The following is a 13,008-nucleotide window of genomic DNA, read 5'->3' on the forward strand; positions in this document are numbered from 1 at the left end:
CTACTGAAGATGACTCTCGTACATTTAGAGTCAATGGTCAGCGGTTGAAATTGTATGTGGGCATGAACGAGCCTAAGGAGATGACCGAGCTGCATTTGAATGAACCCCAGAGGTCGAGCGAACCTTAATTTCGCTCACTTGAGTCGTGCCGCGACGTTAAATCAGGCGCTACGTGGGAGGCAACCCATGACATTGTTGTAATTGTAACCTTTGTAATCTAGCTTAAAAAAAAAAGGGCGTTAGAATCAGAACAGGCGTTCTACCGCGGTTCCACCGCGACCGCGGTGAAACCGCGGTAGATTACGCCCGCGGAACTTCACTGCTGCGGTTCCACCGCGAAAGCGGCAGAACCGCGGCAGGCCCAGACGCGGTCAGGTATTATGTTATTTTAATTTTTTTTTTCTTTTTTTTCTTTTCTTTCTTTTTTAATCTTTTTAAAACACCCCCCCCCATCTAAATACATTATTTTCCGCCCCAAACCCCCATTCCCCTCTTTCTTTCCCTCTCTCTTCACAAACCAACTCTCTCTCTTCCTCTTCTTCTTCAATACCCTTCATCCCCAACCTCCACTCCCATACCTCCATGTTTCTCCTCTCTTCAACTCAAGTAAGTTCTTCTTCTCTCTCTCTATTTCTTTATTTTCTAAGTAGTGTAATTTGTTAATATTGTAGTTGTAGTTGAACCCTAGTTAGGATTAGTATAGTCATTTCAATTTTTTGCTTTCTTGTATGATTACTATGGTTATTGTTGTTGTAGTTGATGTTTGGGGGGTTGTTGGTGCCACATTAGTTGGGGTCTCCATTATAATATAATTGTGAAATTGTTTTGGTGGTTTGGAGACCTAAACTAGTTTTATGGTGTATAATGGTATTGGGTCATGTGTTGCCCAAGAATGGTGGTACTATGTTGTCTATTTTTGGGGGTGTTCTAAGCCCGACTTAGGTTTGGGGTGTTGTACAGGATGGTTGTTGTTGTATGGTCACTTGTTGGTTTAAAAGATAATTGTGTTGTAGTTTTGTTAGCATAGGTGCTAATTGTTGGAGAATGGTGTTTGTCTTTTGGTGGTGTTGTATATAGGGGATAATATTGAATGGACTAAGTGTGGGGTGTATGTCGCCTGATGTGGTACGGAAAAGGTGGAGCTGTTGTTGAGTTTGTTATAGCTGGTGTCATTGGGTGGTGAAGTCTGAGTAACCATCTTATTGGCATTAGCTACTGCAATTGGTTGATGGTTTGTTCACTGTTTTCAGGATTAATGGCTCCCAAAAGGCACAGGCGCTCTGCGGTCCTTCCCACCGACCTGCTTATGATGAATCTAGATTCCAATCGGAACAGGCTGAGGATGACTTCCGTGCCAAAGCTAATAAAACGTTCATTCAGGAAATCCCGATTGATCGGGCTGCCCTCCGAGTTGAAAAAGTGGAGATGTATGAAGAGATCCGGAGGCGGGAAATGGAGTTCCTCTTTGCTGACCCTGCACCTGTCAACAAGATGTTGGTTCGTGAATTTTATGCAAACTGCCCATTGAATTTGGGTAGGGAGTTGATTGTGCGGGGTACGGTGGTCAGTGCTCAGATTCCAACAATTCGCCGGGTGTTGAGGTTACCTCCATTCACCAGCGATGTTGACTACTATCATGACAGGGCCGGGGTGACATGGGAGGTCATGACAAATGTGCTTTGCACGGAGGGGCGACCTATTTGGCTAAAGGAAGATATAACCCTCAACTCTAACTCCTTCACTCACCTAGCTAAGTGTTGGTTGACGGTTATCTGTAGTAGGTTCCTACCGTCCAGCAACTCAACGGACGTGAACTTCAACAGGGCACTGTTGACTTGGTGCTTTGTGACAGGGAAAGATTTCGATGCAGCACGGATAATTGGCGATGAAATGGTCTTACGGGGACCGCTGCTGTCTAAGGGATTCTACTTCCCTTCTTTGGTAACCACACTATGCTTGCTGAGGAACACCCCTACCAACCCTGCTGATGGTGACTTGCCCCCAAAAGCAGCCTTCAAAGCTTCCGGTATCAGAGTGGGCAGAGGCACCCGCACTACCATTGAGATAGATGATGAGGAGGACGATCCGGTCCCTATGGCACCATCTAGGCGGTCTGTAGACAGTGCTGGACCCTCTTGGCGCTCTCATTCTGGAGCAGACCTATCTCGCTCACAGTCCTCCCGGCCTATGTTGCGCTCCTTGGAGGACGAGGTCGCGGATCTTCGCACCTCGGTGGATGGTCTACACACACGGCTGGACGCCATGTCACAGAGGCAAGCTAGATCTGAGAGCAAGTTTATGGCTTGGTTGCGTGCGTTGGGAAGGGCCTGCCATGTCGACCCCAGTACCGTCTCCGACTCAGATTGAGTTTCAGGGAAGTTTTCTCACCCTTCTGTTCTTTACTATATTTTGATGACATGGGGACATGCCATTGTTTTAAGTGTGGGGTGGGAGACTTGCTCTGACTGTGTATGGTAATGTATATAGATGTATATCGTTGTGCTGTATCATTAGAGTAATATGTTGTATATGTGTGAGTTGTTATATTAGGATTAGCTGAATTGGCCCAACGATGGACACTTCTTGACGGGGTTCTTGAGGGTCTAAGTCAGTAATTGGTTGTAGAGGACTTTTCCTGATGACGGACTAGGTGGACAATACTCTTGAGGGAAGTAGTCCATGTAGGGTTTTTATTTTATTTTATTTTCTTCTTTTAGGTAGTGTAGTACCTCCCCCTTGGTTTTTCTTTTGACCACGGTTCTTTTCCAAGGGTTTTTCTTGAACCGGGTTAGGTAGATTTTTCTTTTTGAAGTTTAAGAATAAATGGGTGAATGTCAGAATGTAACCCCAAATGTGTACACTTGTATAGAAAAGAACTTGAGTGTGTGACAGCTAAGCTTGTTTGTGGACTCATAATATATGCCTTAATTTTGCACATCTTGTCTTGCTTGAACACTCGTATGATTGTGTTGATGAACTGATTCGGAATGAGTTACATGCTAAGTGTGTGTGAGCTGTTACTTGCATCTTATGTTTGCATATGATACCTAGAACTTGCCCTCTGTGTGTGCAAAGCGAAATAGAAGTTGTTCGGTTTTAGAGATGATTGAGGCATTTCTTTGTGTGACCCTTTATACTCGGAAATCCACCTGTGCATATTACCATAGTTAACCCCTTTGAGCCTGAAGCCTTTTCTTTGATAACCCTATAATGATCTAAAATGTGGTGTTTAAATACGCTAATTGAACTTTTCCCTCCTAGAAGCACTTGAAGCACTAAAGTATATACAAAAGTCAAAGTGTGGGGTGGGGAGAAAGAAAGAAAGAAAAAAAAAAGGAGAAAGGAAAAAAAGAAAAGGAGCCAGTTGTACCTAACGAGAAGTGGGGTGGAGCAAGTGAAATAAAATGTGGAGAAACAAGTGGGTTGATCATGAAAGCAAAATAAAAGGAAGTATGTATTAAAAGTGCTTAGGGAGGTTAGTCACTATATCCAAATATATCCTACCCGTCCCTTAGCCTACATTACAACCGAATAAAGACCTCTTGATCTTTGACTGAATGGCTCGATTAGTGGAGTATTACACTAGGGGCAAGCGTATGGTGTATCTGTGTGGCATGTGAATGCTCTTTGCTGAGAGTGAGGGAATTCTGTTTATATATGGTTCCTCGTTGTTGAATTTTATTGTGTGTGGAACTACTCTCAAATCGTGTTTATGTGAGGGCATGTGACTCAGGAAGAAAAAGTGAATCTTCATTTCAGTTAGAGTAATTAAAGTGAGCACAAGTGTGTCATGGGATGAGAGTCTGCATTTGAGTTATGATTGTGCACTGCTTAGGTCGGTCTTTGATAATATCAGGTGTGACATAAATTGGGGCAATACATTGCACAGTTAGATATAGAAGTGTGGTTTAGCTTGCTCGAGGACGAGCAAAGGTTTAAGTGTGGGGTGTTGATGATAGGTGAATTTGACTATAATCACGCACCAAATAATCACCTTCTTGTAAACTTTTAATGTGGAAAAATGACAACAAAATGCTCTTATTAGTGCTTTTCATGATTTGCAGGTGATATAGGTGTAAGGAAGGCTAAGGAGCGGTTTTGGAGTCAACTATTGATGAAAAAAGGCCAATTGTTGAATTTCCCAAGTATCCCATTTAAAACAGGCCAAAATTTCCGGGTACAAGTTCCACCGCGGTTCTACCGCGACCGCGGTGAAACCGCGGTGGAAGGCAGTTTCTGAAAGTTGAAGATTCCGCGAGGGCGTTTAGCCGCGGTTCTACCGCGACCGCGGTAGAACCGCGGTGGGCACAGTAAACTTCAGGGACTTAAGTGTAAAACACGGGATTTTTAGACCTAAACCCTATTTAAAACACTAGACTTCGCCCAAGAGAGGCATGTATTGATTTTTTAGGTTTCTTAGCAAGGAAAACAATTGGGAGCAAGTACTCTAAACATCTTTCTTCCTTTCTTTTGATTTTTATGATGAATTCAAGTGTAGTTTATTCTCCCATATCTATGAGTAGCTAAATTCCTTGTCTAAGGCTTTGATGGAACCTATTGGGTGATGAACTTCTTGTTTATGTGAATACAAATTGCTAGTTTAATCTTTATTTGTTCAACTTCGTGTTTGTTGTAGTTAATTGACAGGATCCTCAATTAGCTGTACCTATTTAGTGTGCATAACTTGGAAAAGAGTGCATATTTAGGGTATTGTTGAACAACACCACTCCTAGATTATTAGAGGAATCTATAATTGCGGGTTTAAAGGCGGGATTAGGAATAACGAAGTCTTGGGTGCAATCTAGATTGAATTGTGCTAAATAAAGCAAGCTAGTGTATCTCGGGAGAGTGCAATAGTTGATTACTGTGATTACTCGGGAGAGATTTGCGGTAAGATTAGCGTTCAAGATTGATAGAGATGAGTGGGTAAATTTGTATGAGCATAAAAAGGAGGGATTCTATCAATAGGGGAAATCATTGCCTTAGCTTTGTCCCATAATTGTTTACAACCTTATTAATTTAGTTACAGCCATTTAGTTACTTGCAAGCTAGTTGTTAAAGAATACTCAACTGAGAATTTGAATGTTTGAGAAGCTGGTGCTGAATACTTGGTGGGTTTGAAGATAGCGGTTGATAGGTTAACTCTCTATGGATTCGACCCTGGGCGTAATACTCGGGTTATATTTGCAACGTCCGCAGAGTACTTTTTATAAGGCATAGTTGGGCGTGATCATTTCACTACTCTCCTTTTAATATAATATAAATTAAGGTATGGGTGTATTTATAATAGTAAAATTCATTATTCGTGTGGAAAATGGATTATGTGTGAATGCTAATCCTATATATGTAAGGAGAACTTTTTTTATCCTTAATATATTTGGTTTTGGAAAAGCGTAAATTGTTTGCTTTATGGAAAAGAAACGTTTTTCCTAGTTGTCCTCTACTTAATTAGGTGTAATGTTTGAGAAGCAAACCAAATCAATATTAGTCATTCAATCTTTTTGAAATTCTTTGAAAAAATGCATAAGTACCTCTTGATCTATAGTCAGATTCTCAATTACACACTCTACTTTTGTAACGATCCTATTACCCCTCTTAAACTTTATTTAAATAGAATTATTTGCTCCCTTAAAATTTACGTGACAGAGTGTGTATAATTCACTGTCCTTGGGAGAATGAGAAGCAAGAAAAAATAATTTTCAGATTTTTTTTTTTTTATATTTTTAGTGAGATATATAATTTCTTACTTTTTTTCCTTTTCCTTTTTCTTTGTCTTTTTTTTACTTCTTTATTCGTTTCTTCTCTACTCCCGAAGGACATTCACTCGCCGGCGATTTTGTCTAACCATTCTTCTTCCATTTATTCTACTTTTCTTCTTCATCTTTCTATCCTTTTCACACACAAATTAAACTTTCAAAAAGATATATTCATAAGCAAAGCAAAATACATTAAGATTTTTGGGGAAAACTTCATCATCCAAAAACCTTCCCACGCCAAAAAAAAAATGGAGGTATTGAAATTTTAACTGAAAAAAGTCTTCTTTTAAGCTAGCATACACATTTATACTCATATTATATATTATCACTCACTTCTTAATTATAACATCCATCATTTTTATGCCACTCACAATCACCAATTATAGCCACCATCCAAAAATCTTCTACCATAATAGCCATTTACAGCCTCAAGTCTAGCGTAGCAGCAGAAAAAGAAAAAGGCAGATTGGCGGCTAAATAAATATGAGTGAATCTTTATTATTCCGCTTTGTTGGTGGTGAGTGGTGACTGGAGTAATGACGAATAGAAAAGATTTTTTTTAATAATGGAATCTGATGTGTCGAGTGAGTAGGATTCACTGCCTAACAGAAATTTTGGTTGTGATATTTTAAGGGTGAATTTGTTTGACTTTAAAATAGTTGCATAGTTGCAAAGGTAGAGTATATAGTTGGAAATTCCGTTACAGGTCAGGGAATACTTATACATTTTTCCAAAATCTTTTTCGCTTGTTAGCATGGAGATTATATTAACTAAAATATTTAAATCAAAATGAATATATGAGGTTCGTGTATAATTATAATCTAAGATGCCTTGTTAAATAAGTAGTATGAATTTACCGAAAATAGGACATAATACTATACCAGTAGTCTCTTTGTTCCCAGTTAGTTGTCATGTCCACAAAAAATGATTATTCAAGTAGGTTTACCATATTGAGGTTTTAATCAATAGTCTTTTTGGCCAATTAGCTTCTTGGAATCTAAATATATTTCATTAAAATCAATTTTAATGGACATTTAACTCAAATCACTCCAAACACTTTCTATTCAAATCAAAGAAGTATCCAGAAAAGGAGTTACCTAATCAAAGAAATTTCATCCATAACATCTTCTATTGTTTAGTAAGAAAAAGAAAAAGGCCATTTATTTGAACCAATTTTCCATAGTTAAATATATCAAGTGTTACAATTCTCCTTTCACAAATATTACAACTTTGTGCATTTATTATATGGCTGTGGAAGAGAAAATCATTAATCTTTTGTTACAAAATATAACACATGAGCTTTTTATGGATACAACAACTCAGTTCATAGCAAACTTTTGGGTCCAATTACGAGCCATTGATTCATACTTCTTCCAATCAGATTTGTACATATGAGCAATTTCTGGAACCAATGGATCATCTTGGATTTGGATCTGTTACTAGTGAACATATGGAAAGTAAAACCTGGACGTAGAAAGAGGTCGATTCATCAGTGTATACTCTATGTATACCAACTACGAAACCTGCACATACTTATTGGTACACAAAATTCATGCTTATTACGATATGCAAGTCCACTACTCGTCTATGTGAAAAAGGAGTTAGTGATTGAGAAGAGAAAAGAAGGCAAGTTGTTCCCTTTTCGTTCGTATAAAATACAAAAAGAAAAGAGTGATTTTAGAGAACACGTGTTTTTAGTAAAATATGTACGGGGAGCCCTATTTGGTCGCCCCCATTACCCATTTTTTTTTTTTAAAACTTTTAACTTGTACCCACTTTTTAAACAACTTCAGCCCCCTTTCTCCTCCTCCTTCTCCTCCTTCTTCTTCTTCTTCTTCTTCTTCTTCTTCTTCTTCTTCTTCTTCTTTCTCCTGCTGCTGTTGGTGCTGCTATGAAACTTCAGTTCATGGGATGATTGCCATAAGTATGTTTTGTCAGATTATTTAAAAATAAATTATAAATAATTACGTAAGTTAGTAGACAATAATTTGTGAATATTTCCACGTACTGGAAGTTTAAGGTCACACTTAGTGATTCTTTTTATGATAATTATGTTCTTTTCACGTTTATTGTTTCGAAAATTTATGATTTAAATACTGCTGGCAATCTGATTATTTTATAGTAGTAATTCACTATGAAAGAATAAGGTGATTATTTATCTAGTATGTTAGAAAGCTTTTTCAAAAACTTCAGCTTATATAGTGCTGAAGTTTTTACAAATGAACTAAATAACTTCAGCATCTTCTGCTGAAGTTTTTGAAAAAGCTTTATGACAAAACTAATGAATCCGGGACAAAAAAACTTCAGCTTATTTAGTGCTGAAGTTTTTACAAATGAACTAAATAACTTCAGCATCTTCTGCTGAAGTTTTTGAAAAAGCTTTATGACAAAACTAATGAATCTAGGACAAAAAAGCTTCAGCTTATTTAGTGCTGAAGTTTTTACAAATGAACTAAATAACTTCAGCATCTTCTGCTGAAACTTTTGAAAAAGCTTAATGATAAAACTAATAAATCCAGGACAAAAAAACTTGAGCTTATTTAGTGCTGAAGTTTTTACAAATGAACTAAATAACTTCAGCATCACAAAACTTCAGCTACTAGAATACTTAAGTTCAGCAATTACAAATAAAAACTTCAGCAAATAGAGAACAAAACTTCAACACTAGAATGCTTAAGTTCAGCAATTACAAACAAAAATTTCAGCACACTTGGTTTAGCAATTTTTGCTACTTCAGGCCCGTCTACTAGAATGCTGAAGTTCGCATGATTGCCTTTGCTACTTCAGGCCCGTATGCTGAAGTTACGCGAAAAAGTGGGTACGCTTGCAATTTTTTTTACAAAGCGGGTACAAGTTAAAACGTGACCCAAAAAGCGGGTATAGATGCAAATGTCCCGTGTTTTTAGTACACTAGAAATAAAATTAGAAGAATTAACCTAAATAGTAGCCCATCTAACTGCTTAAACTAAACATGTACAATATATGTATAATTCACGTATATAGTATGTGTATAACCTTGTATAATCAGTGTATAATTTATATATACTAATTAGGAAAAACAAACAGTGAATCTGGCTGGCTATTTATGTACCGACCTCATAAGACTATAGGAGGGAAATGTTGGCCTTGGGCCTAAAGAGTATCCCAAAACTAAATAGTAGAAATGACACCAGGTAGCCATTTTAGAAGGATGCTATTTAGAAATTAGTTAGTGTGTCCTGAATTTCAGTTTTTGAGTTCTATTTTCCAGGACATAAAGTTCTTAAGTTAATAGTTTTAATTCAAATTTTTAGGACAAAGTAAGTACGGGCTAAATCCTAAATAGCAGTCCTAAAAATGGCTATTTGTGTACTTCTTTTTATTTTAAAAATCTTTTCATTTAAGCATTTTTTATTAGTTTAAATAGTATTGTATTTTAATCTAATGATTATCATGTATGAATTATCAAGTCTGTTTTTGACAAACATGTGTTGACAGACATCCCTAATATATTTGGTTTTGGAAAGGTTTTTGTGAAAGATCTTTGGGATTTACACTATGTATTTATTTGATTTAAGGCATAAAGTGTTTCGTTTACGGAAAAGAAACGCCTTTCCTAATTATGCTCCAGTTAGGTTTAATATTTTTGAAAATCTTTTTGAATATAGTCCTTCAATTCTTTTGGAAATCTTCTTCGCTGGCAAAGATAATGTTCAACTTATCTTGCTGGAGAGCAAAACATTGGATTGCCTATAGAAGGAAACTTAGCTTGATCTTTGAAATTCTATTGCGATGGGTTAATAGAGATATGCCAAAGGTCTTGGGTGGGCGTATGTGCACTAGCGCATGGTATACGACGTGTTGCTGCATATTCCTCCAGGTCTTGGTAGGGCAAACCTAAACCTAAAAGCATGGCCTTGTTTATAGTATCATACGTTCTTTTGATGCTTGCATGGCATGATTTATGTATGTGGTCAACTCGAGGACAGATGCATTGGTACGTGTCACACGGTTGATTATGTCGCTAGCATATGTCATTGGACGTGGTCTATGTTGCTGACCTAATACTGCCTCAACCACCAGGGATCGAACCTTGACAGAAGCATTCAGTAGAGAATATACAAGTTTAATAGAGATATGCCAAAGGTCTTGGGTGGGGTATGGTACACTAGTGCATGGTACATGATGTGTGGCTGCATATTCCTCCAGGTCTTGGCAGCGCAAACGTAAACCTAAAAGCATGGCCTCGTTTATGGTATCATACATTCTTTTGATGTTTGCATCGAATGATTTATGTATGTGGTCAACTCGAGGACATGTACATTGGTACGTGTCACACGGTTGATTATGTCGCTAGCATATGCAATTGGACGTGGTCTATGTCGCTGGCCTAATCGTTGAGAGTGACCTATGTCTTCAGGTGCGACCTATGATGTTGGACTATGTCGCTAGAGGCGGTCAATGCCTATGGCGCGTAGCAAGGCACAGAAAGGTTACTGCAGTAAGCCGCCAATGGTGCACAGTGGTCAAGTCAGCATGTAGTGTGGGACATGGTAGCCTAAACGACTATTCCGTTCTACATTAATAGCATTGCCCAAACCATGTTGCAATCGGATATTTGGTTTACCTGATTCTTTTTTGTATTTTGTGTATTTCTCAGGGAACCAGTGGCTAAAGAGATGCATGATGATTTTACTATGTCAATATTGAGAAAAGTGTATGTTATCCTATTCAATTTGTTCCCCTAAATTTGTGCACAATTTTAATTCTCCTTTAGTAAAAATCAGATGATCTAAAAGGATTACATGATGAAAATCTCGTGGTATTGCAAATTATAACTTTAATTTCAATATTTGAAATTCAACTTAAGATAACAAGGTAGATATTTTAGTGAACATTATTAAAGACAAGAAGCTTTTACTTATTGGTAAAAATTTCAACTTGTGTTTGTTGACTAGATTGCTCCATTTAACTACTTTAATTTACTGCCTCAACCACCATGGATCGAACATTGACAAAAGCATTCAGTAGAGATTAAGGTCTTGGGTGGGCGTATGGTGCACTAGTGCATGGTACAAGACGCGTGGCTGCATATTCCTCCAGGTCTTGGCAGGGCAAACGTAAACCTAAAAGCATGACCTCGTTTATGGTATCATATATTCTTTTGATGTTTGCATGGCATGATTTATGTATGTGGTCACCTCGAGGACAGGTGCATTGGTACGTGTCACACGGTTAATTATATCGCTAGCATATGTCATTGGACGTGGTCTATGTCGTTGGCCTAATCGTTGAGAGAGACCTATGTCGTCAGGTGCGACCTATGATGTTGGACTATGTCGCTGGAGGCGGTCAATGTCTATGGCCCGTAGCAAGGCACTAAAGGTTGCTGCTGTAAGTCGGCCAATGGTGCGCAGTGGACAAGTCAGCATGTAGTGTGGGATATTTTAGCCTACACGACTATTCCATTCTACATTAATATCATTGCCCAAATCATGTTGCAATCGGATATTTTGTTTACCTGATTCTTTTTGTATTTTGTGTATTTCTCAGAGATCTAGTGGGCTAAAGAGATGCATGATGATTTTACTATGTCAATATTGAGAAAAGAGTATGTTATCCTATTCAATTTGTTCACCTAAATTGTGCACAATTGTCAAGACCCAAAATACACTAGTCGTGATGGCACCTAACCCAACCCGCTAGGTAAGCCAACTAATAACTATCCAATTCTAATAATATTAATAAGACAACTAAACAAAAGATACTATCTAAATCTTATACATTCCCCAAGGACTGGTAGTACAAATCATGAGCTTCTAAAAATAGAATCTACAAAGCTGATATGAAGTAAATACATCTTCTGTTTGAAAAGTACATAAACAGAGTTTTTATAAATCTAAGGCTACCATGAACAAGAGGCAGCTACAACAGGAACGCAGGTACATCTTCAATCCGGCAACCATCAAGCACAACAACAACAGCTAACATCTGCACGCAATGTGCAGAAGTGTAGTATCAATACAACCGACCCCATGTACTGAGTAAGTAAGAAACCTAACCTTAGGTTGAAAGCAGTGACGAGCTGGAACATAGGCCGGGTGCAACACAATATCCAACAGCAGTTCATAACAACGTAGAGCGTATAAATAAGGAAGTAACTCAGAAGTAAAATGCTCAACTTTTTCACAGTTTTCCGAAAATAGTTCCGCATTTCAAGAATATCAGTGAAAACTCAAATTCTTTACCGAAATCGTCGTAAAATGTGAGATAGTTTGAAAACTGTAATTTTTCTAAAAATCCTTTTCACAATAAATAAGATGTTTCATTTTCTTTCCAGATAGAAAGTGTGAGATACCTCTCTATAACCACATATCAATGTGTGTAAAACTCATGAATGACGTGATACCATACAGCATGAGGAAAATGCGTCTCTATGCATGTATGTCATATATGCATGCCAATGCCATGTATCTCAGAAATGAATCATGTACTCATACTCTCAGGGTACTCAATCTCAATGTCTCACACTTTCCACTCATCATGCTCAACCACTCGGTACTGTATATGGCCCATACGGCCCAAGAAAATCCATCCCGAAACATATACAACACTGACTATAAGTCACTCAGTATCGAGGAAAAAGGGCAATCCAACCCTGTGGAGAAATCCATCTCCAGATATCAAGTACTTCAGACAAATCCATGTCCAGGGAAATCAATCCCTCAATAATATCATCCGCGCTAACTGGGGGTGTGCAGACTCCAGAGGGGCTCCTTTAGCCCAAGCGCTATAATCTGCACGGACAACTCACGTGCTATAATATCAAAACAAGACCCGCACGGACAACTCACATGCTATAATATCAAATCAAGATCCGCACGGACAACTCACGTGCTATGATATCAATATCTCACCACTGGGCCCTAGACCTCACTCAGTCATCAATCTCTCCAGTCTCACCCACGGGCTCACGATGTCATAAAAACTGACCCAAAACAATGATATGATGTATCAATAAGTAACAACTGAGACCGAGATATAATACGAATGCATAAATATGACTGAGTACGAAATATCAATGAAATCAGTGAGATGACAGCATGCAACGACCACTATGGGTCCTAACGATATCATCATAAAGCCTAAACATGATATCTAACATGATTGACAGCTCAGTTACTTTATCACATGGTGAAAACATAGATATCAACAAAAATAGGGCCATTATACAGTGCCGTGGAGACAACGGCATCACAATTTACAGGGTGGA

The 13,008-nt window shown here is 38.1% G+C and overlaps 1 protein-coding gene across 1 annotated transcript in view; it reads left to right on the forward strand.

Moving 5' to 3' along the window:
- LOC109232481 overlaps positions 1-13,008 on the forward strand; it is a 29,053-nt gene that overhangs the window by 11,900 nt on the left and 4,145 nt on the right. The window contains exons 5-10 of the mRNA XM_019398253.1: positions 236-375; positions 1,251-1,427; positions 1,539-1,662; positions 1,921-2,232; positions 10,156-10,265; positions 10,396-10,452. Of these exons, the coding sequence (XP_019253798.1) occupies positions 236-375; positions 1,251-1,427; positions 1,539-1,662; positions 1,921-2,232; positions 10,156-10,265; positions 10,396-10,452 (920 nt within the window). The remainder of the gene's footprint in view (positions 1-235; positions 376-1,250; positions 1,428-1,538; positions 1,663-1,920; positions 2,233-10,155; positions 10,266-10,395; positions 10,453-13,008) is intronic.

Source organism: Nicotiana attenuata, chromosome 9 (genome assembly GCF_001879085.1).
Source record: "Nicotiana attenuata strain UT chromosome 9, NIATTr2, whole genome shotgun sequence".
Lineage (NCBI taxonomy): Eukaryota > Viridiplantae > Streptophyta > Magnoliopsida > Solanales > Solanaceae > Nicotiana > Nicotiana attenuata.